Source organism: Canis lupus, chromosome 21, assembly GCF_011100685.1.
Source record: "Canis lupus familiaris isolate Mischka breed German Shepherd chromosome 21, alternate assembly UU_Cfam_GSD_1.0, whole genome shotgun sequence".
NCBI lineage: Eukaryota > Metazoa > Chordata > Mammalia > Carnivora > Canidae > Canis > Canis lupus.
Window position 1 is genome coordinate 26,174,737 of NC_049242.1, and position 23,425 is coordinate 26,198,161.

General features: G+C 55.4%; 2 protein-coding genes across 8 annotated transcripts in view; one reads left to right on the plus strand and one right to left on the minus strand.

Annotated features, from left to right (window-relative positions):
- NUMA1 (nuclear mitotic apparatus protein 1) overlaps nt 1-19,631 on the plus strand; it is a 75,875-nt gene extending 56,244 nt beyond the window's left edge. For 6 of the 7 annotated variants that reach the window (XM_038568771.1, XM_038568773.1, XM_038568774.1 and 3 more), the window contains exons 7-26: nt 439-526; nt 1,817-1,937; nt 2,448-2,605; nt 2,898-3,015; nt 3,111-3,228; nt 3,588-3,728; nt 5,735-5,857; nt 6,001-9,399; nt 9,813-9,854; nt 11,310-11,378; nt 13,141-13,251; nt 13,393-13,611; nt 13,707-13,864; nt 14,999-15,245; nt 16,155-16,383; nt 17,064-17,200; nt 17,562-17,738; nt 17,949-18,062; nt 18,331-18,552; nt 18,888-19,631. In XM_038568771.1, the coding sequence (XP_038424699.1) occupies nt 439-526; nt 1,817-1,937; nt 2,448-2,605; nt 2,898-3,015; nt 3,111-3,228; nt 3,588-3,728; nt 5,735-5,857; nt 6,001-9,399; nt 9,813-9,854; nt 11,310-11,378; nt 13,141-13,251; nt 13,393-13,611; nt 13,707-13,864; nt 14,999-15,245; nt 16,155-16,383; nt 17,064-17,200; nt 17,562-17,738; nt 17,949-18,062; nt 18,331-18,552; nt 18,888-18,899 (6,003 nt within the window). In that variant the 3' untranslated portion in view covers nt 18,900-19,631. The remainder of the gene's footprint in view (nt 1-438; nt 527-1,816; nt 1,938-2,447; nt 2,606-2,897; nt 3,016-3,110; nt 3,229-3,587; nt 3,729-5,734; nt 5,858-6,000; nt 9,400-9,812; nt 9,855-11,309; nt 11,379-13,140; nt 13,252-13,392; nt 13,612-13,706; nt 13,865-14,998; nt 15,246-16,154; nt 16,384-17,063; nt 17,201-17,561; nt 17,739-17,948; nt 18,063-18,330; nt 18,553-18,887) is intronic. The other variant, XM_038568775.1, reaches the window with a different exon arrangement.
- Nucleotides 19,632-20,047: 416 nt separating this feature from the next.
- On the minus strand, nt 20,048-21,961 carry IL18BP (interleukin 18 binding protein). Its single transcript, NM_001048018.1, is given in 5 exon segments — nt 20,048-20,194; nt 20,391-20,538; nt 20,636-20,756; nt 21,409-21,600; nt 21,928-21,961. Coding segments are annotated over 3 exon segments (354 nt in total). The 5' UTR covers nt 20,752-20,756; nt 21,409-21,600; nt 21,928-21,961; the 3' UTR covers nt 20,048-20,104.
- Nucleotides 21,962-23,425: the final 1,464 nt, after the last annotated feature.

A 23,425-nucleotide genomic window follows, 5' to 3' on the forward strand; every position in this document is an offset into this window, starting at 1 on the left:
TCAACTTTGTAACTGAAATTCAGACAGAGGAAGGCAGATTTTTACAGCTGAGTTGGTGGATAAGCTTTGAATGAGCCCTGGAGGGTTCTCAGAGAACAATGGTGAGGGTCATTTGGAAGACGGCAACATAGTTAAATATAAAAGCTTTCTGACTGCACTACTTTCTTTGCCTATTTTTTTTCTGTGGTCAGGAGTGAAGTCCAATAGGAACTCCTTCTAAACCTGAGTGCATTTTTAGGGGAACTGAGGGGGCGAGGGCAAGCAGTGTCAGCATGTCTCTGGTAGAATTTTCTCAGCTGAACTGTGGGGCTCTAGGCTTTGAGAGGAAGACTGGGCTCCTGCAGGCTCCTGGGGCTGGCATTGCCAGTATGGTGTCCACCATCTCTTCAGGCCTCTCTGACATTCTTTGATCCTCCTTTTTCTCTCCCTCTGGCCCAGGCTGAGTTAGCAGTCATTCTCAAGTTTGTGCTGGACCATGAGGATGGGCTAAATCTAAATGAGGACATAGAGAACTTCCTGCAGAAAGGTACGTAGGGCCTACTCCTGAGGATGCTGCCCTGTCTGAGCTGGGGACTGCTAGGATCCTGAAGTATTGAGAAACACAGTGGGGGGTTTGTTTGGCTCCCAACACCAGGCACAGAGTGTGTGCTCCGGAAAAGTGTATGTCATGGAAAAGGTTGACTTCTCAGCCTTGTTGCCCTCATCCCAGTTCCTGTGGAGCTCTTCCTTGCTGCCTGGCAGTGCTGAAGCAGGACATGATAAGTGATCATGTCTGTTGGTAGGGTACCTTTTTTTTTTCTTTAAGTGATTGCTACTTTAGGCTTAAAAGCTGGGAGTAGTGCCTTTTCCCCACATGAAGCTTATGTTCAGTAAGGATAAGAATAAGTGCTAAAACAGAAAGTACCTAATATACCAAATGTGTTGCTGGAAGTACAGGAGAAAGAGTGAGAGCTCCACAGGTCTTCTGATGAAGAGGCTGTCTAGTGAGGATAGGTTGTAAGATGTGGTTCTAGGCAGGTTCTCTGCCAGCTGCTGAATTTGATGATGCACAGGCTGAGGGAAAAGCAGGCTCCCTCTGGGGAGCCTGTGGCACCCTGGGATCATGCCCTGAGCCGAAGGCAGATGCTCAACCACTGAGCCATCCAGGTGTCCCTCTATTTGGCTCTTCAAATGGAGATGTTGGAAAAGTGAGTCTAGAATGTAGGCTAGGGCTGTGGGCCCAGGTTATGGGTTTGCAGGTCAGTGTGTAGATGGCCACTGAAGCCATGGGCACTGTGGGAAGAGCAGTGGGACCCCATCACATCCCATCAGGGATCTTAGAGGGTGTGTAGAGGAGAGGAGGGGCAGATAGGAAGACCAGAAATGGGTATTTAGGGGTAGGAGAGCCGTGTGAAGGTGGTCGTGGGAGCCAGGGGAGGCAAAGGTTTTGAGAAAGAGGTTGTGTTGGCAGTGTAAGATTTCAGAGTGGAGGAGTTCAGGAAGGAGGCCAGTGGCTCTGACCTGAGAAGTTTTGGGCTGAGAGGAGATCCTGCTCCGAGCAGTTCTCAAGCTGCCTCTGCAGTGTCGGATCCGGGGAAAAGCATGAGCATTTGATGACCCGTGGAAACAGAAGCCCCTTGTTTGACGGAGTTTAGTGCCACTGATCTCTTGGATAATCGACATTGGGGTTCAGGTTCTGCCCAATGGCCTCCCTCTGCAGCTTACACATAAGTGTCTGGATTCACTTCCACTAAGGCAAGTTCTCAATTTCTAGAAAGATGCAAGATGTTCATCTTCTTACTAATCTTTATATGATTGGCTTGCTTTTTTCCCCCAGCTCCTGTCCCTTCTACCTGTTCCAGCACCATCTCTGAAGAGCTGTCCCCACCCAGCCACCAGGCCAAAAGGGAGGTTCGCTTCCTAGAGCTACAGAAGGTTGCCTCTTCCAGTGGGAACAAGTATGTGCTGGGCCTCCTCTCATGGGACAGGGCCTCAACATCCAGTGCTCAAATCCCTGCATTCTAGAGGCTGACACTGTTCACCAGCCTGTTATATCATCAGACAGTGCTTGGAGTATCCTGTAGATGTTCTCACCTGGCCCAGTACCAATTAGGGGAATTGGTTGGGATCTATTTTTGGCGGAAGGCCTCCCTCAAAGGCTGTTCCCTGTTTATGGAATTCCTTTCTTCCATGGAGACTCTGCTAAAGTCTCTTCTCTCAGTGCAGCTCTGCAGAGGCAAGATTTTTTTTGACAAAGAAGTTAAGGCTTGGAGGAGGGAGAAGAACAGTTTTCTCAAGGTCCTGTCATGAGGTGGGAGATAGCCCTACAAACAGAGCTGAGGTGCTTGGCCTCCCAGCCAGTGCTCACAGCCCTAGAGCCCTGCTCACCCATCCCTGCCTGGTGCTCTTCCCTCCCACCCTCCCATTTCGGGCTCTGACCATGGCATCTGGGCCATCTCTTTCTTCAGCTTCCTCTCAGGTTCTCCAGCCTCCCCCATGGGTGACATCCTGCAGACCCCACAATTCCAGATCAGACGGCTGAAGAAGCAGCTTGCGGATGAGAGAAATAACAGAGATGAATTGGAGCTGGAGCTGGCTGAGAACCGCAAGCTCCTCACCGAGAAGGGTAGGCGTCTAGTATGCTGGCAGATGTTCTGTGAATGAGCAGCATTTGGGATTTTCATCCAGGGAAGTGCTGGGCTTATGTGAGGAAGACCCCTCTGTTCCATTGTTGTCTGTTCTGCTGGCCCCGGAGCTTAGTGCTCAGCCTTGGACCAGTCTGGCTGACCTCCTGGAAGTTGGTTCTGCCCTTGCCATCATCCTCCTTTCCCTGAGATTGGATGCCTCCCCTTCCTCTTCACTTCCCCATAGTTCTGTGCTGACCCTCCCCTCCCCTCCCTTCCCCTCCCCCGGGGCAGATGCACAGATAGCTGTGATGCAGCAGCGCATTGACCGCCTGGCTCTGCTGAATGAGAAGCAGGCGGCCAGCCCACTGGAGCCCAGGGAGCTTGAGGAGCTCCGTGGCAAGAATGAGAGGTAGGACTCTCCCTGCTTTTTTTCCCAGCTCCCCATCCACACTTGTGTATTGGGGGGTGCTGCTGTCTTTTCTAACTGCTCCCCTTCCCTCACAGCCTCACTGTGCGTCTCCATGAGACTCTGAAGCAGTGCCAGGACCTGAAGACAGAGAAGAGCCAGATGGATCGCAAAATTAACCAGCTTTCTGAGGAGAATGGGGACCTTTCCTTTAAGGTGAATGTTTGGGAGGCGGGGGTCTGTCCCCAGCTGGAGGCCTGTTGGGGCGAGTTGGTCTGGAGGATTCCCAAGAGAGAGGGCTGAGAAGAATGTCCTGGCACCTGTCCTGTGCTTTAGCCTTTCCAGAGACCTGCATAGTTGGGCCTTTTCCTTGTCCCATAATTGGCTCCTGCCAGGGATTGGATTGTGGCCCTGAATTTTTATTTCCGAGTTAAAGATGTGACTAAATATCATTAGTTTGAGGCTGGTTAGAAGAGTGGTCAGATGCCTGCAGCCCCTGGAGTTGGGGAAACACACAGCAGTGGTGGTGCTGGTTTCCATCTTGGGTGATGGGGACTCCCTCTTATCTGCCTCAGCTCCGGGAGTTTGCCAGCCACCTGCAGCAGCTCCAGGGTGCCCTCAATGACCTGACGGAAGAACACAGCAAGGCCAGTCGAGAGTGGGTGGAGAAACAGGCCCATCTCGAGAAGGAGCTCAGCACAGCCATGCACGACAAGGTGACCCATCTGCTTCGGGGAGTCAGGACCACAGTCTTGACCACCTGTTCAAAGCTGAATTCCATTTACCACTATTTTGTGGGGCCTTTGGGAAGTAAGCTGACTCCTCTTCAAATTTTAATAGTGTGCTGTAATGGAAAGATTGTGGGCTGAAGTCCAGTACACCTTTGAATCTTGTCTTTGCTGTTTTTAAGGTGGGATCTTGGTTGAATTATTTGACCTCTTTCTGTCTAAGCATGCTTTGTTTAAAGTGGGAAAATTAATGAGTAGCTGCCTCATCGCCCACTGTAGAGCTTGACACATTGTATGGTGCAAAGTTAGCTTTCAGTGAATTCATTTTTTTTTTTTTTTTTTTAAGGTTTTACTTATAGGGGTGCCTGGGTGGCTCAGTCAGTTAAGCTTCTGACTCTGGGTTTCCACACAGGTTGTGATCTCAGGGTTGTGAAATCAAGCCCTGCATTGGGCTCCTTGCTCAGCGCAGTCTGATTAAGATTCTCCCTCCTTCCTCCCTGCCCTTACCATTCATGCTCTCATTCTTAAATAAATGAATAATTTTTTAAAATAAATCTTTTATTTTTTATTAATTTTATTTGTTTATTTGTTTGTTTAAGATTTTATTTATTTACTCATGAGAGACAGAGAGAGAGAGGCAGAGACCCAGGCAGAAGGAGAAGCAGGCTTCATACAGGAAACCCGATGTGGGACTCGATCCGGGGTCTCCAGGATCATGTCCTGGGCTGAAGGCAGCGCTAAATCGCTGGGCCACCGGGGCTGCCCAAAAATTAAAAAATCTTTTTTTTTTTTTTTTTTTAAATCTTTTTTAAAGTAATCTCTACACCTAGTGTGGGGCTCAAACCTATAATCTTGAGATCAAGAGTTGTGTGCTCCACTGACTGAGCCAGCTAGGTGCCCCCACTATTATTTCATTTTTAAAGATTTTATTTATTCAAGAGGGATGGAGCATGAGCAAGTGGAAGGGCAGAGGGACAGGGAAGAGCAGGGGCTCAATGCAGGGCTTGATCCTAGGACCCTGGAATCATGACCTGAGCTGAAGGCATGTAACCAACTGAGCCACTCCGGTGCCCCCCCCAAGCTATTATTTTTATTACTGTTTTTAAGAACCCAACTCTACCACTTACTAATTAGTCCTAGGGCAAGACATTTAACATCTGAGCTTCAGATCTTGCTCTGCAAAAGGAGGATAGTGATAGCTGCCTCTCATATCTGTCTGGTGGATTAGGAATTCAGAGAGGACCCAGCACAGTCTTGGCTCTGGCTTCGTGAACAGTGGAGGTGGGGCTGAAGGACGGGTAGGAGGTGCTATGGTTGCTGTTCCCAGGCAGGCTGGGGAGATTTATATGTAAATTTATATATAAATTTTTTTTAAGATTATTTATTATTTATTTATTTTAAGATTATTTTTTTTAAGATTATTTATTTATTATTTATTTATTTATTTATTTATTTAAGATTTATTATTTATTAAGAGAAGCGTGAGTGCACAAGTAGGGAGAGAAGGGCAGAGGGACAGACAGAATCTTAGACTCCCCACTAAGTGGGGAGCCTGATGCAGGGATTGATCTCACGACCCTGAGATCATGACCTAAGCTGAAATCAAGAGTTAGACACTTAACTGCTTGAGCCACCCCTTAAAAATAATGGGGATGTTTTTAAGCTGGTGAGTGTTTGGATAATCTGGGAGCCAAGACTTGTCTGAGGGAAGGGTATGTAGTAAGGGTATCTGAAGTAAACTAAGATTTACTACTTTAAAAAGTAAGGAAATCTGAAGTAAATTAAGTAGCCTGGGAGAAGAAATTAGCAAGTCATATGGTTTAATTCAGCCCTGAAACTAGGGCTAGAAAATCAGGTACCTCATGATCCCAGGTCCACGGTTTCTGGGTTTTTTCCAAGGCAATCTTGGTAACAGGGTGTTAGAGCTCCATAGGTTGTTGGTAACCTGGTGCCTGTTCCATTTCTGTTCACGTGAGGCTCTTGTTTACTCTTAGAAATGCCTTGAAGAGAAGAACGAAATCCTTCAGGGGAAACTCTCGCAGCTGGAGGAACATTTGGCCCAGCTACGGGACAACCCACCCCGGGAGAAGGGCGAAGTGTTGGGGGATGTCTTGCAGGTAGGAACACACAGGAGCAGAGGTTGAGACCTGTGTCCCAAGGTTGGTGTGGGCCTGTGTTTGGTACATTCCTTCCTTCATTCTCACGGGGTCTGTGGTGATTGAGGAGTCGTGCTGATCCTCATTTGTCTCTATCTCATCAGCTGGAAACCCTGAAGCAAGAGGCGGCCTCTCTCACTGCAGACAACACCCGGCTTCAAGCCAGGGTGGAGGTGCTGGAGACTGAGCAGGCACAGTGGGAGAACAAGCTGCTGGCTGAGCAGGGCCGCTTTGAGGAAGAAAAGCAGCAGCTGGCTGGCCTTGTTGCTGAGCTGCAGGGCTCCCTGTCCAGCCTCAGCCAGGCAAAGGAAGAGCTGGAGCAGGCCTCTCAGGCTCAGGGGGCCCGGATGTCTGCCCAGGTAGCCACTCTGACTTCTGAACTCACCGCCCTCAATGCCACTCTCCAGCAGCAGGATCAGGAACTGGCCAGCCTGAAACAGCAGGCCAAAAAGGACCAGGCCCAGCTAGCACAGACCCTCCAGCAGCAAGAACAGGCCTCCCAGGGCCTTCGGCAACAGGTGGAGCAACTGAGCAGCAGCCTGAAGCAAAAGGAGCAGCAGTTAGAGGAAGCTGCCCAGGAGCAGGAGGTAGCCAGGCAAGACCATGCCCAGCGATTGGCCACTGCTGCCGAGGAGCGGCAGGCCGCTTTAAAGGAGAGGGATTCTGCCCTCCAGCAGCTGGAGGCTCTGGAGAAGGAGAAGACAGCCAAGCTAGAGGTCCTGCAACAGCAACTTCAGGCTGCTAATGAAGCCCGGGACAGCGCCCAGGCCTCGGTGACTCAGGCCCAACGGGAGAAGGCAGAGCTGAGCCAAAAGGTAGAGGAACTCCATGCCTGTGTTGAGGCAGCCCGCCAGGAGCAGTGTGAGACCCAGGCCCAAGTGGCCGAGCTGAAGGCCCAGCTGAGGTCTGAGCAGCAGAAAGCAACTGAGAGAGAAAGGGTGGCCCAGGAGAATGGCCAGTTCCAGGAGCAGGTCCGGGCTCTTGAGGAGTCCTTGAAGGTCACCAAGGGCAGCCTGGAAGAGGAGAAGCGCAGGGCCTCAGACGCCCTGGAAGAGCAGCAGCGTCATATCTCTAAGCTGGAGGCAGAGACCCGGTGTCTGATGGAACAACATAAGCAGGAACGGAAGGAGCTAGAAGAAGAGAGGTCTGGGCGCAAGGGGCTGGAGGCCCGGTTACGGCAGCTTGGGGAGGCCCATCAGACCGAGCGGGAAGCCCTGCAGCGGGAGCTGGCGGAGGCCATAGCCTCCCAGCGTGAGGCTGAGGGTGAGTGTGAACAGCTTGCCAAGGAGGTGGCCACGTGGCGCGAGCGGTACGAGGATAGCCAGCAAGAGGAGGCACAGTACGGTGCCCTGTTCCAGGAACAGCTGATGACCCTGAAGGAGGAATGCGAGAAGGCCCGCCAGGAACTACAGGAGGCCAAGGAGAAGGTGGCAGGGATAGAGGCCCACAGCGAGCTCCAGATCACCCGGCAGCAGAGTGAACTAGCTCAGCTGCATGCCAACCTGGCCAGAGCCCTCCAGCAGGTCCAGGAGAAGGAGGTCAGGGCCCAGAAGCTTGCCGATGACCTCTCTGCTCTGCAGGAGAAGATGGCAGCCACCAGCAAGGAGGTGGCCCGCCTGGAGGCATTGGTGCGGAAGGCAGGAGAGCGGCAGGAAACGGCCTCCCATGAGCTGCTCAAGGAGCCCCCGAGGCCCGGAGACAGAGAGCCAGAGTGGCGGGAAGAGCAGCAGGGACGCCCGTTCTGCAGCACACAGGCTGCACTGAAGGCCATGGAGCGGGAGGCCGAGCAGATGGGCAGTGAACTGGAGAGGCTCCGGGCTGCCCTGATAGAGAGCCAGGGCCAGCAGCAGGAGGAACGTGGGCAGCAGGAGAGAGAGGTGGCTCGCCTGACCCAGGAGCGGGGCCGGGCCCAAGCTGATCTTGCCCTGGAGAAGGCCGCCAAGGCAGAGCTGGAGATGAGGCTGCAGAATGCTCTGAATGAGCAGCGTGTGGAGTTTGCGACCCTGCAGGAAGCCCTGGCCCATGCCCTGATGGAAAAGGAAGGGAAGGACCAGGAGCTGGCCAAGCTTCGTGGGCAGGAGGCGGCCCAGAGAACAGAGCTGGGGGAGCTTCAGCAAACTGTGCAGCGACTGAAGGAACAGCTGGCCAAGAAAGAGGAGGAGCACCAACAGTCTCTAGGGCCGGCCAGTGGAGAAGACTCTTCTGGGTTGGGAGTGCAGTGCGAGGCTACTGGAAAGAGCGAGCGAAAAACCCCTGAGCTTGAGGCTCTCCGGGCAGAGGTGAGCAAGCTGGAGCAGCAGTGCCGGGAGCACCAGGAGAAGGCCTCTGGCCTGGAGCGCAACCTGGAGTGTGAGCGCGCCTCTCGCACGGAGCAGGCTGCTGCTCTGGAGGCTTTGCAGGGTCGCTTAGAGGAGAAGGCCCAGGAACTGGGGCGCAGTCAGGATGCCTTAGCCACAATCCAGAGGGAGCTGGCTACCCTCCGTGCCAAGGCCCAAGACCATAGCAAGGCTGAGGACGAGTGGAAGACCCAAGTGGCCCGGGGCCAGCAGGAGGCTGAGAGGAAGAACAGCCTCATCAGCAGCTTGGAGGAGGAGGTGTCCATCCTGAACCGCCAGGTCCTGGAGAAAGAGGGTGAGAGCAAGGAGTTGAAGCGGCTCGTCGTAGCGGAGTCGGAGAAGAGCCAGAAGCTGGAGGAGAGGCTGCGGCTGCTCCAGGCAGAGACTGCCAGCAACAGCGCCAGGGCCGCCGAACGCAGCTCTGCTCTGCGGGAGGAGGTCCAGACCCTCCGGGAGGAGGCAGAGAAACAGCGGGTGGCTTCGGAGAGCCTGCGGCAGGAGCTGGCCTCGCAGGCAGAACGAGCGGAAGAGCTGGGCCAGGAGTTAAAGGCATGGCAGGAGAAATTCTTCCAGAAGGAGCAGGCCCTCTCGGCCCTACAGCTGGAGCATACCAGCACGCAGGCCCTAGTGAGCGAGCTGCTGCCTGCTAAGCACCTGTGCCAGCAGCTACAGGCCGAGCAGGCAGCTGCCGAGAAACGCCATCGTGAGGAGTTGGAGCAAAGCAAGCAGGCAGCTGGGGGGCTGCGGGCAGAGCTGATGCGGGTGCAACGGGAGCTTGGGGAGCTGGTGCCCCTGCGGCAAAAGGTGGCAGAGCAAGAGCGAGCAATGCAGCAGCTGCGGGCTGAGAAGGCCAGCTATGCAGAGCAGCTGAGCATACTGAAGAAGGCTCATGGCCTGCTGGCAGAGGAGAACCGGGGGCTGGGTGAGCGGGCCAGCCTTGGCCGGCAATTTCTGGAAGTGGAGCTGGACCAAGCCAGGGAGAAGTATGGCCAAGAGCTGGCAGCTGTGCGTGCTGATGCTGAGACCCGTCTGGCTGAGATGCAGCGGGAAGCGCAGAACGCTGCCCGGGAGCTGGAGGTGATGACTGCCAAGTACGAGGGTGCCAAGGTCAAGGTCCTGGAGGAGAGGCAGCGGTTCCAGGATGAGAGGCAGAAGCTCACTGCCCAGGTACGATGCCCCCAAAGGTTGGACCTGAGGGGAGGGACGTTGTTTCCTCCTGTCTTCTGTCCCCTCACTCGCTGGGTGGCTGGTAGAAAGAACTCTCGTATGTTGCCCCCTACTGTCCTAAAGAAAATACCAGTAGCTTCCTCTTCTCCTGAAGGCTCTGTCCCTGGAGAGTGGACCTGTGAAGGCCATCAGCCCGTCCTAGAGGCACACATGGTGCTAGGCAGGTATACCTGCAGTGGAGACCCTAGGAGGCACTGGGGGCAAGAGTGAGCCAAAGTGGCATTTCTTTAAAACTACTAGCAGTCTCATTCCTTGGAGGAAAGTCTCAGCTTCAGTGAGCTCAGCCTGGCAGCAGGGCTGGTGCCCCTTGGGCCCTCATTTCACTGTCTCCATTGCTCCTCCCCCATGCACAGGTGGAACAGCTAGAGGTATTTCAGAAAGAGCAAACTAAGCAGGTAATGCCTGGGGTCCCCGCTAAATGCTGGCTGCTTAAGCGGTGACCCGTCTCCGTGCATGATCCCGGCCGTGGCTTGCCTCCGCCTGCTCCCGTTGTGAACTGTTTGCCAAGGGGGCAGGGTCGAGCCCTGGAGTCCGGGCCCGGGCTGCCCAGGAGTGCAATGTGGGCCTCATCCCACCCAGCCCAGGTCGGCTTCCCCATCCTTCTGTCCTTTCTCTCATCTGCGTGTCAGGGATGAGGGATAGGGTAGGCTTTATCTTTCCCGTGTCCAGACCAGTGACTGGCATTCCTTGGATTCCCACATCTCCCAAGTTCTATTCCGAGTGTGGGTGCCAAACTGAGAGGAACAGCAGAGGGAGCATGAGGCTCGTTTAACACAGCCCCCCTTCATTTCTGCAGAAGCCCACAAGGATGATAGGAAAGCAGCCCTCACAGGTCAGGGAGGGTCGTGAGCTCAGGACACCTGCCTGGCCCTCTGGGGCTTCAACCCTGAGCATCCAGTAGAGCTGTCTGGGAGCAGGAGAGCCAAGCTTGACCGGAGACGGGAGGTGGCATGGCCTGGCTGCTGGGCTCTCATAAGGATTTCCCTGTGGTGCCTTAGATGTTAGGGCTATTGGACTGGCATTTAGTGGGAGCACCCTTTCTCTACCACCCCTCCTACTGAGTTCCATCAGGCCTACTGAGGAATTGGGCCCTCCTCTCCTTCCATCACCTCCAGGGAGCCTGAGATGATGGAGGCAGTCAAACCGAATAGCAAACAGTCAACAATGGAGCTCTTGCCTCTCGTCCTTGCTGCTCCTGCTTGAGCTCCCAGAATGCCTGGAGGAGCCAGCAGTGCTTATGGCTGTTATGCTCCTTTTCAATCCCTCTCTCCCTCTGCTCCTCTTCTCTCTGGGAGTGGGGTGGGCTTTGGATAGAAGGGCTACCCCTACTCTTGTCCAGCAGTTGGCCTCCCGGTGCTAACGCCACCAGCCACATTGCTAACACCAGCCTTAACAGCTTGTGGATATTGGGAAGAGGTCTGAGCATCTGTGGGCTTTGGCAATTGTGAGGAGGAGTGTTGGGTATTCATTATCGTCTGCTAGAGTTATAGACTTGGTCCCTGTTGCTGTCCCCAACTGGGAAGGTCGGGGCTGGGAATAGTGGCAGTAGTAGGGTGGTAGTGGGATGTCAGCTTCTCAGATTCAATTCTGCTAGATTTGGAGGCTGCAGGACTCTGGCAGGCCTCTTGTGTCTGCAGGCTGGGGACAGGCGAGTGTGGGCAGATGGTTCTGGCAGCCCTTGCGTATTGGGTCCTGCCAACCAACCTAAGCAGCAGGCTGTTCCTTAACTGGAGGCCAAAGAAAGGACCAGTTTCTTCTAGGAACACTGGGGATCTGAGGAAAGCTCATAATCTTTCTGGACATCCAGAGGAAGGCCTTTTGAGTCTTCTCCTCTTCCTCCCCTGCTCCAGGTGGAAGAACTGAGTAAGAAGTTAGCTGACCATGACCAAGCCAGCAAGGTGCAGCAACAGAAGCTGAAGGTAGGATATGGTGGAGGATGGGGCATCCTCCATCAGGCTCAGAGCGGGAATGGGGGGAGGGAAGGTGCTCTGGAAGCCCTCAAAGGGGTTGCAGAGGAGGGCCTGGCAGCCTTAGACCTGCCTGTGGCTTAGGAGCCCTTGCATGTGCTTTCTTGAGGGAAAATGAGAATGGCTCCCGTCCCTCAGACCTTCAGTGTCCACTACAGTAGCCCCTAGTTATTTGTGGTTAAATTAAGTAAAAAATTCAATTCTGGGCAGCCCCAGTGGCCCAGTAGTTTAGCGCTGCCTTCGGCCCAGGGCGTGATCCTGGAGACCCGGGATGGAGTTCCACATCTGGCTCCCTGCATGGGGCCCGCTTCTTTCTCTGCCTGTGTCTCTGCCTCTCTCTCTGTGTGTCTCTCATGAATAAATAAAGTCTTACAAAAAAAAAAAAAATCCGTTCCTCAATCATGCTAGTTGCATTTCCCTTGCTTAGTTAGTAGTTACATGTGACTAGAGCTACCATGTTGGACAGTCTAGTATATTTCCATAGCTATAGAAAGTTCTTTGGCTAGCACTGCTCTAGACAGCATAGCCTCGAGAAGTGTCAGCAACATTGAATATTACAGTGCAACTTTTAATTCTTTCAGCAACGTCACCCTCTGCTTTTTCGAAGTTCACGCTTCACAGCTTTTAACAAGGGCAGAGGAATCAGGCACCATGGGCCATGGGACTCACTAAAGCCCTGGTGGGACACAGAAATTGGCGGGGAGCTCAGAGCTTCATTTCCCTCAGCTCCCATCCATGCCAAAATTGTGATGAATAGATGCTTATTGGGCTGCCTGGGTGGCGCAGTCGGTTAAGCATCTGAATCTTGGTTTCAGCTCAGGTTGTGATCCCAGGCTTGTGAGAGCAAGCCCCACATTGGGCTCTGCGCTCAGTGAGGAGTCCACTCGAGATTCTCCTTCTCCCTCTGCCCCTTCCGCTCATATTATCTCTAAAATACATAAACCTTAAAAACAAAAAACTCCGATGCCTATTCTCCATTTTCCTGGGGCTCAGAGATGTAGGAGAGCTAAGGCCAGCTAGTACAGTGCCTACTGCAAGCCAAGCACTCACTGGCATTGCAGAGGGACCGAGAACTGGATGTGGGCCCTGCTCCTGAGGAGTCTGTGGTCTGGACAGGAGGCCGTGCGCCATCATAAATGAGCCCACACAGGTTTGGAGTCAGGTGGACTAAGGTTCAAATCATACTCTGCTGTGACCCTGATCAGTATGTTTAAATCTCTGAGCTCAGTTTCTTCATCCATCAAATGGAGACAAAGTTACTTCCCACAGTAGTTTTAAGGAGAGAGAGTTCACAGGTCCTGAGAGAGTTCATATGCCAAGTGCCTAGTTCTGTGCTCTCCACCCAGGTGTTCCTGAGGCTCAGTTTGCTGGGGAGTGGGGGAGTCTCCCTGGGTCATGGTGATGTTGGAGGAGAGAGAATGAGACAGTTTGGGCCTGGTAGCAAAGAAGGCAAAGATAGGGGGCTGTCAGAACTCTGCCAGAAAGGGCAGTAGCTGGATAGCGAAAGTTCTTACAGAGTATGGACCTCGAGAGGTGTGTGGTGTGTCATTAGGTGGGAGTTGGGGGCAGAGGTAAAAGGATTTTTTGTGCCTGTCCTGAGAGAATATGTAAGAGTCTCAAAACACCCATGGGGCCCAGGAGGCTAGGGCAAGTTCATGATTTGGGTAGGGCGGCCAGATCAGCCACCCCAATCGGCATTTGTCTTGCTTTCTAGGCCCAGGGAGGTGAGAGCCAGCAAGAGGCCCAGCGCCTCCAGGCTCAGCTGAGTGAGCTGCAGGCCCAGCTGAACCAGAAGGAACAGGCAGCGGAGCACTACAAGCTACAGGTGAGCCCCCCGCCCTTCCCCTCTACCCACCGCCGCCCCCCCGCCCCCCCCCCCCCGCCCCCAGCCATGCTACTGCCTGCCCATTGCTTCCCCAGTCCCCGCCCCTCACCACCACCCCTCCCGCCCTGTCTGCCCATGTAGATGGAGAAAGCCAAGACCCACTATGATGCCAAGAAGCAGCAGAACCAAGAGCTGCAGGAGCAGCTCCGGGGCCTGGAGCAGGTGCAGAAGGAGAACAAGGAGCTTAGGGCTGAGGCTGAGCGGCTGGGCCGGGAGCTCCAGCAGGCCGGGCTGAAGACCAAGGAGGCTGAGCAGACCTGCCGTCACCTTAGCGCCCAGGTGCGCAGCCTAGAGGCACAGGTAAGCATCTGCTGGGACGGAGCCCTGTGCCCCCCTCTCCCAGGCTGCCGCTGACTGGGGCTTATCTTCATGCTGCTTTGCCCTCCCCTTCTCAGGTTGCTCACGCTGACCAGCAGCTTCGAGACCTGGGCAAGTTCCAGGTGGCAACTGACGCCCTAAAGAGCCGAGATCCCCAGGCTAAGCCTCAGCTGGACTTAAGTATTGACAGCCTGGATTTGAGCTGCGAGGAGGGGACTCCCCTCAGTGTCACCAGGTGAGGCGGCACCCTGCCTCCTTCCTGTCCATGGACTGCCTGCTGTTTGTCAGGCTGTGTCCTGGGTCTAATGAGGCAAAGATGTAGTCTCTTTGCCCTCTGGGAGCTTATCTGTAGAGAAGAAAAAGGAGAAATGGTCACAGGTGTTAGGCCAGATGTTTGTACAGGGTACAATGGGAGTGAAAAGAAACCCAAGCGGTCAGAAGGCTGTCACTCCTGCCTGCAGCCTGCAGAGTTGCTGAAGGCCTATGTGCCTGGGGAATAGAGGGCAGAGGCCAAGAAAGAACCTGGCTGGGATCCCCAATGAAGTTTAGACTTGATCCTAAAGGCATCAGTGAAGGACCTGGGAGGGGTCTGAAATTAAGGACTATGTGGACCAGTTGGCATCTTAGAAAGATTATTTTGACAGCCAGCGTAGAAACTGAGAAACTGTCGGTACTCTTAGGAGAACACTTTAAAAACATCAGTGCATTTATTTAGCCCTCACAGTCCTCTGTGAGGACTGATTATCTCTTTAACAGATGATACTGGGGCAGAGGGGCAGTCATTTGCCCAAGGTCCCACGGTGGCAGAGGTAGGCTTGAACCGGGCCAGGCTGGCTTGAGTCCTTGCTTATCACTGAGCTAGTGCCTCCTCTCAGGTGCCACTAAGTCTAGGTGAGGGGAGATGAGGTGGACCAGGCCAAGGACACCAGAGCAGACTGGGGTGTGGTTAGGTGACTTGTGTAGGTGGGCAGGAGGGAAGTGGTAGGTCTTTGCCCATGTTCATGGATGGCTGGAGGTGTCCAGCTGGAGGCTGCTCCCATTCACTGAAGTAGGAGATGCAGGAGGAACAGATGGGTGGACTTCGTTTGGAGATGTTCACTGCGGAGCTGAGTGTCCGGGGCGGGGTGGATGGGGATGTCTGGGACAGTGGAGTCCAGGAGTTGCCAGTGTTCAGGAGCTCAGAGAGCCACTGGAGTAGATGGGCTCACCAGGAATGGAGAATGGGGTGAAGGGAGGGCCCAGGGCAAAGACTCTTCCCTGGTGCCTCTCAAAAGTCAGAGTGAGAGTGGGGTGCTTGACCTGGTCTGCTTATAAATGTAGGAATTGGCCACTTTGGATCAAAGGAATGAACAAAATGTTTTTTCCACAGCAAGCTGCCCCGAACCCAGCCAGATGGTACCAGCATCCCCGGAGAGCCAGCCTCGCCCATCTCCCAGCGCTTGCCCCCCAAGGTAGAATCCCTGGAGTCTCTCTACTTCACCCCCATCCCTGCTCGGGGTCAGGCCCCACTGGAGAGCAGCCTGGACTCCCTGGGGGACGGCTTCCTGGACTCAGGCCGGAAGACACGCTCTGCTCGTCGGCGCACCACACAAATCATCAACATCACCATGACCAAGGTCAGGCCGCTGGGAGTGGGGCTGCAGGACAGTGCCCTTCCTTGCTCGTAAGGGCGTCTTTCCCATTGGGCCCTCACAACACCCTCCAGAGACGGGCAGGGCTGACTAGTCCATATCTTACAGATGGAAAAGCTAAGACCCCAAGCAGTACAAGGATAGGTGAGGCCTCTTTTGTAGGAAGGGGCAAGGTTAGACCTGGATGCCTCCTGGCTTGGAGGCACTGATCCTGTGCAAGCCGGAGGGAGAGGGAAGTCGTAGCCTCACCCCGGGCCTCCACGCCTCCGAGGTAGCTGCCGTGCACTGTGGCCCCCGCAGAGGGCTGCTCGCCAGGCTGCGGGCTCTGACTGGCCCTTGTCTCCGTATCCTGAGGAGGTTGGGGGGTACGGCAGAGGTCCCCTCTTGTGTGTGGGTTGCCCTTGCTACCAGGAAGCTGGAGAACTACACAATGGGCAGGGCGCTGGCAGGCTTGGGTTGAAGGACGGCAGAAGCTGTGGGAGGAGCCTGATGGCCCCGAGAGACAAGCAGGGGACAAGCAAGCATTGCAGCCCCAGCTCAGCCCTTGCTAGCTGTGGCCTGGAGGTTGATCACTTATTTCCTTGCACTTGGATTCTAAAATGATCTGCTACATACTCTGCCTTCTGCTACTACTATGCACTGTCAGTAGGCAAGAGAAAATGAGGTCACCTCAGCACCTAGTGTAGGAATCTTAGTCCCCAAGCCGAGTTCTTACACATGTGCAGCTAAGGATCCGGGGGGGGGGGGGGGGGGGGGAGGGCAGGGCACGGGACGGGACATGACACACAGTGTGGTGCTGGGATGTGAGGCGCTCAGGGGAGGGGAACAGGCAGCCTCGGCATGGGTTCATGGGTTGTCAGGACTCCGCCCCACCACTTTCATTCTCTCTTCCAGAAGCTAGACGTGGAAGAGCCGGATAGTGCCAATTCCTCCTTCTACAGCACACAGTCGGCCCCTGCCTCCCAGGCCGGCCCACGCGCCACCTCTTCTACCCAGTCTCTAGCTCGCCTAGGCTCCCCTGATGACGGCAACTCGGCTCTGCTCAGCCTTCCTGGCTACCGGCCCACCACTCGCAGCTCTGCTCGCCGCTCCCAGGCTGGGGTGTCCAGTGGGGCCCCTCCAGGTGAGGGGACCAGAGGGGTTTTGCACACACAAAGATGAAGATGAGACGGGGAGGAGATCCTGGCACAGGAAAGAGACAAGCTTTCAAAACCCCGAGGCTGGTTGCCTTCCGGCTCCTCACCTGCCCCTCTTCCTTGCCGTCTCAGGGCCTTGCCTGTTGGTCCAGGGGCTCCGCTGGGCAGAGGGCGGGTGTTCATCTCAGCCAGGGTGAATGGGAACTGCTCACAGGGGGTGGGATTGCCAGTGTGACAGCGACACTCAGCTCCTGTTACCCCATCTCGTGGTAAGGGGTGCCAGAAGAGCCTTGCTGGGCCAGTGTTCTTAGATTCTTGTTGAAGGCTTTTGCCCTCAGGACCCCTAGATCTCAATTCCTTGTCCTTAATTAGTGCCTCTAAGATGTCACAGCCTCTGCAGATGAGCTCTTTGAACCTCCCCAGGGGGAGAGCAGTGAGCCAGCCCTGGTGGTAAAAATGGCCCGTGAGCCCCACTCCTGGATCTGCAGCACTGAGCAGAGCAGGACTCTGGGGCCCTAGGCTTGAAGTAGGTCCACACACAGGGACAGGAGTGGCGGATGCAACGGTTGGCACGGCACCAGGACCAGGGAATGACCCGCTGCCACTCTCCTCACTCTTCCTGGCCTTCCAGCCCCCCTGCTCCCATCTCCCTGCTCTCTCTCCACAGGAAGGAACAGCTTCTACATGGGCACTTGCCAGGATGAACCAGAGCAGCTGGATGACTGGAACCGCATCGCGGAGTTGCAGCAGCGCAACCGGGTGTGCCCCCCACACTTGAAGACCTGCTACCCCCTGGAGTCCAGGGTGAGCTCGGGCCCCATGCTGGCTCCCCTCCTCCTCCTCCCTTGGCACACCACCCCAATACTACCCACTGGCCCTAGTGCCCTGGGTCTCTGGCCTGCTGCAGAGGGTGACGGTGTGCTTCCAGTGGGTAGCTGGCACAGAGGGGCTCGGGGTGAAGTCCCCGTGGGCAGGCCTGAGTGTGTGGAGGAGGTCTGTTCCGGTCTCCTCCTGTGGCCATCGTGTAGGGCAGGAGAGAAGACAACAGGAAGGGAGGCCTGCGGCCCACGGGAAGGCTTGAGCTGCTGAGCTACTGTACGTGCCAGGCCCATGAGTTGTTCTGGGGCAGTTGTGCCCCACTGACCACTCCTTCCACCCCACACAGCCTTCCCTGAGCCTGGCTACCATCACAGATGAGGAGATGAAAACTGGCGACCCCCGGGAGACCCTGCGCCGAGCCAGCATGCAGCCGGCCCAGATAGCCGAGGGCACGGGCATCACCACCCGGCAGCAGCGCAAACGGGTCTCCTCAGAGCCCCACCAGGGCCCTGGTACCCCCGAGGTAGGTGGCCCTGGCTCCTTCTTTATTCCGTGTATAGCTTGCCCAGGCCAAGCCCCGCTACCCAAGTTTGAAAAGTGGATTAATAGAGAGTCTTCACTCTCCAGGGGCTCAATGCAGGGACGGTTGGGAAGGGAGGCGGTGTTGACTTACAGGCCCCCTTGGCTCTGAGAGACACGCCTGGCTCTGGATATGAACCTCTCTTCCCCATAGTCTAAGAAGGCCACCAGCTGTTTCCCACGCCCCATGACTCCCCGGGACCGACACGAAGGGCGCAAACAGAGCACTACTGAGGCCCAGAAGAAAGCCGCTCCGGTTGTTAAGCAGGTCAATGTGGGGGTGGCGGGGTGGATATGACACAGACGCCTGGGTGGCTCAGCCATTGAGTGCCTGCCTTCTGCCCTGGGATCAAGTCCCACATCAGGTTCCTTGCATGGAGCCTGCTTCTCCCTCTCCTTAGGTCTAGGTCTCTCTCATGAATTAAAAAAAAAAAAAAAAAATAGGTCAGTGCGGGAGGCTGGAGGGAGCCCCTGGAGGGACCTTGGTGGCAGGGCATGAACGCAGCCCAGTCTGACAGCCCCTCCCTCCCCAACAGGCTGACCGCCGCCAGTCAATGGCTTTCAGCATCCTCAATACACCCAAGAAGCTCGGAAACAGCCTGCTGCGGAGGGGAGCCTCAAAGAAAGCCCTGTCCAAGGCCTCCCCCAACACCCGTGGCGGGACCCGCCGCTCTCCACGCATCGCCACCACTGCAGCCAGCGCTGCCACGGCGGCTGCCATCGCTGCTGCCACTGCCACCCCTCGGGCCAAGGGCAAGGTGGAGGCACTGATGGGGAAGGGAAGTGGGTAGAAGTATGGCACACCCCCAGGCCACCCCTCGGGAGGTTTCCAAGGCAGGGCCCAGCTAGGCTGCTGGAGGTGGGCTAAATGTGGGCACTTCCTGTCTTGGTTACCTGCTCGTGGAAGAGAGGAGACCCAAGGCTGTTTAGGCACAGCCGGGATCCAATAATCTGCAAGTAGATGTGTCCAGGTCACCCCATGGAAGGGAAGGTAGTCAGGGGGCTTCAGGAGCTAAAAGAGGCCTCCTGCAGCCATCCGGTACAGGCTGGTATCACGAGTTGTCAGCCAAGTGATTGTGTTTCTCTCTTTTAGGCAAAGCACTAAAGGGCCAGGACCAGTGAGAGGCCCCACCTGTGTCCTCAATGCCGACCTCGCCTGGTCCTTTTCCTTCTGCTGTCCCTTTCAGTGCCTTCTCTCAGCTCCCAGGCCAAAAGTGGCCAAACCCGTAGAGACAGTGATGTCTGCCCACACCCCGGCCTGGTACCTCGATCTTCATTGGAGCCTTCACTAGGTGAACAGATGTGTCCTCAGAGTTGGCCCCAGAGGCCTGGAGAGTCTAGGTCTTCTCCCTACCTTGCCTCATGTTTTCATAAAGCAAAGTCGCTTGTCCATCACAACCAGACTTGAGGCCGGCTTTGAGCGGCTGGGCCTGAGGGCTGAGTCAGTCCTCCTCAGCCTCTGGATTCACAAGGGACCATTGGAGGAGCAGGCCCCAGTCCCTGCTGCTCCTGGTTCCCGAATCTAGCAGGGCCCTTTGCTTTTTGAAGTCCAGGACTTGGCATTGACCTAGTGGGTGCACCCAGAGGTTCTCCCATCCACCAAAAGGCTCAGATGCCCAGAGATGCTCTTTTCCAGAACAGATGGGTCCCATGCCTGTGTGTGGCAGCAGGGGCAGCAGGGTGGGGTCGGGGGGCCGCCTCAGCTGCCGCTTATTTCCCACCTTCCCCAGACTTCTACTGGGGTGGGATTTGGAGTGATGGGAAGGTTTTTAAGGGCCAGGGATGGATCTTTTCTAAATGTTATTACTTGTAAATAAAGTCTATTTTTCTCCCTTAAGTGCGGTCTGGGTCTGTGGGGGAAGGGGAAATGTAGGCTCTTTAGAGCACAAGTTTTCCAGACTACCTACCTTCTCCAATCCTTTCTCCTGGTCTTTCTGGGGCACCAGGATCTTTCCACACTTTCTCCTCTTTTGAAGGCTGGTATCCCCTGGTTTTGGCCTTTAGCTTCTGAATAACAGTCCCTCTTCCCACACTCCCTCCTAGAAGGAGCCAAGTTCTGTAAGTGGAATGATGGCTTAAATGACAGAGCAGATGCCTTCATTGACAAACCATTTATGCATGTCCCTGTGGGCCCTGCTGGGTGTGACAGAGACACAGCTGGGGACCAGACACAGCGTTCACCCCTGTCCCTTAGTGGGGACAGTGCATTAGAAGGAAAAAGGAAGAATACAACATGAAGGCAATGCCGGAGGAGGCCTGAGTTGTGAGAGCATGGAGACCTCAGTGAAGATGTGACGACTCAATTAGGCTTCAGAATTTCTCCGTCGTGATGAGGCGGGAGAGGGGGCTGCTGGAGGGTGGGGCTTCTTGGGTAGAAGGCGCCACAGTCTCCAGCCCAGCCTGGGGAAGAGAAGGCAGACAAGGGTCAGCGCCAAGGGTGGCTGACCTCTCGTCACCTTCCTCCAAGCCATGCCTCCCCTGCCCGAGTCCTGAACTCCACGGTGGACATTAGCTGGAGGCCACTCTGGGCAGAGCCCACCCTTTCCTCCCCATACTGCTCCTGCTGTCCGTGGAAACCTTCCCTCAGTTTTCTCACCCAGAGCTGGGCCAGGACAACATGCTGCTGGGTAGTGTGCGAGGGATCAGCAAAGACACAAGAGAAGTCGGTGTTGCGCAGGGTGGGGCTCAGCTCCTCTAGCACCAGAGTCCTCCGCAGCTGGGTGTGTTCACCCCTGGACTCCCTGCTAAAGAGGAGTGAAGGCCATGAGAGGATGGCAGAAGAAGCCCCTCTCCCCGCCCCCCTCCAACCATGTTGGCTGACCTCCCCACCGCACTCCTCACCTGGTGCTGCCCTCCCTCAGCCGACCTGGGAGGTGCTCGATGAAGGAGCCATTGCCCATCCAGAAGAGGATGTTGAAGGGAGAGCGGCTGCAGGCAGTACAGGACAAGGTCAGCATTCCATCTAAAGACACGTGTGGCTGTTAGCTCCCCTCTGCCGTGCTGCCCTGCCCCCAAGTCCCCCAGTCCCCACAATTCAGGAACCCAGAGTGCTGTTGTACGCACCACCCAGGTGGGGAAGTCCGTTAACTGGGAAGTGTACTTGTTTACAAGGGAGGCCCAAGGCTGAACAAAAGGGATCTGGGGATGGGTCCTTGGTTCAGGTGAGGACTCCTGAGCCTGTTTTCTTCAGGATGGCCTTTTCTAGTGTTCACCATTGGTGACTAAGAGCCCTGGCCAAGGAGGCGGCAGCAGGAGGCCACTGCTCTTCTGAGGTGGCCAGCGAGTGAGGGGGCTGGAGACTGGAGTCGGGGTGGGCAGGCGGGCCTTGTAACGTATTGCAGTCAAGGCCCTGGGGCCCTCTGACCATCCTTGTGTCTGAACTCTTTCCATCCCACCGGATAGGGAGCATCTCAGGAGCTGGGCCCTGTACCCACACTCACTCGGAGGGAACATGCCGAGTGCTCTAGCAGGCTGGCCTGGCTGGTGGGGCTACATGGCAGTAGGTGGGGTAGGGTGGGAAGCTCGGGAATCAACCCCACCCTTGGACTCTCTGTGCCCCAAACCCACCCCTGCCCACTATGTCCTTTGGGGCTTCCATCAGAATTGCTCCTTACTCAGCGGGACTTCCACTTCTGGCCCGGTCACCTCCAGTGCTGGGCACTGCTTAGCTGTCAGGAGCCAGGAGAGGCAGGAGTCCTTTGTGATCCCAGCTGAGGCAGCAGCAGTGGCCTGAGGTACAGGTGTGGCTCCAGCCAGGTGACAGAACATGTGCACACACAAAAGCAGGACCCGCAAAGGGCTGGGATCTGAGAGCAGGACACAAAGGCCAGGGCTGTCTGCTAGGAATGCTCAACATCCTGGCCTGGACACACTCTGGCGCAGAGATACCTGGGCTCTGCACAGGGGGTCAGAGGAGCAGAAGGGTTCCTCAGGCCCCGCATGTTGGAATGGAGCGCAGGGAGACTTAGGGACTGGAGCCAGAACCACAGCATCTGGACACAGGCTGAAAGCCGTAACAGCAGAATGGAGTTCCCTCGGGGGGGAAGGCTCAGGGCCGCCTGCACGGCTCCCTTCTGTTCTCAAATCCCACCCCCCACCCCCGACCCCCCGCCCATGCCAGCCCCAGGTCCCACCTGATGTCCAGTTCTGTCTCATGGTCTTGACGGATGTGTCAAGAGCTGGCGTGCCTGGCTCTATTTATCTGTGACCACTTCCTCCTCTCTCGAGCTGGGGGCGGAAGAGAATGTAAATCAACCATTTATCTCACATCTCTGGCTTGCCTGGATCCCAGCCATTTGTATGGGCCTGTCCTTCCTGTATATTCCACAGCTCTTCCTGGGTCTGACCTCTGAATGGGCTGCCAGGCACTGCTACTTTGCTCCAGGCATCCAGCAAAGGCTGGGGCTTTCCGCACTTAGCAACAAAGCTAAAGACCATCTAGTGACAGTCTTTCCCCATCCTACTAGCTCTTAGTACCATTAACATGCTGATTATGAGTCCACCCTAACTAACCCCTTCATTACAGGGATGAAGAAAGGGACCCAGAGAGGGGCCAGGGACACTACTACAAAGAGAGGCAAAGCCCTCTTTGCTGGAGCTGGTTCTGGGAAGGGCAGGATTAGTGAAGTCCTGCTGGGAAAGCACTGCCCGCCCCCCCTATTTCACTTTCGCTTTTTTTAACTGGGAAATCTAAAGCAGGCTCTGAGTAACAAGTTACACAAGCAAGATGCCAGCCTGTACACTGCACTTCTGGAACCAAAATTCATGGTGGCCTGGAATCTTCCTGCCCCCTTGGCTTTACCCTCCCAGGGATACAGATGGTATGAACTCATGAAGAGTCTCTCACAGGTGGATTCTTCTGTCCCAGCCAAGGGTCAGAACTTTGGCGTCCACCTTTGCTCTTCAGAACCAGCCCTTGCTTCTACATGAGCAGGCCTCATGTTCTTTCACATTCACACCGATATTCAAGGGGTCAACTCTCCTAGTTACTGGAGACCCCAAGTTGGATCACTTTGACCATTTCAGGGTCACATCAGTCTATCATCCTGGCCTTTCTCTGGCTTGCTACTCCCTCCAACCCCCACCCACCCATCACCCCTGCACAGCCTTCTCGCTTATCTCATCCCAGCCCCTTGGCCAGAGCTATAGGTCTAGGTTCACTAGGAAGTCTAGACCTCTCCCTACCTGGCTCTCGAGAAGCCCTGAGGAGCCCTCTTTTTCAGAATCCCCGTTCTTGAAGCTCCACTCAGTCCGGCTGTGTTCGGCCCCGCGTAAGCCATGCCTCAGGAACTATGCTGACAGCACCCTCCGGCCTTGTGTGCAGAAACGTCTCAGAACCAGGCTGAGGACTTGAACACCAGCTGGAGCACTGGCCCTAAAAGAGGAGAGGGCACTTCCCAGGGAGGAGAGGGAGCAAGCAGCCTAGCACTGGCCCCGACAACAACAGAGCTATACAAATGCACCAGTCTGGTAGATGATGGGACAAATGGAGCTGGGGCTGCGGCAGGGCCAGCACTAGGGGAAGGCAGTAAGGCACCTGGGATGCAAAGCCGGAGGAGGCATGCACTCACTATCAGGGTCGTACCAGTGTCTATGGAGGCAGAAAGACCAGCACTGGTGACCCAGTCCACA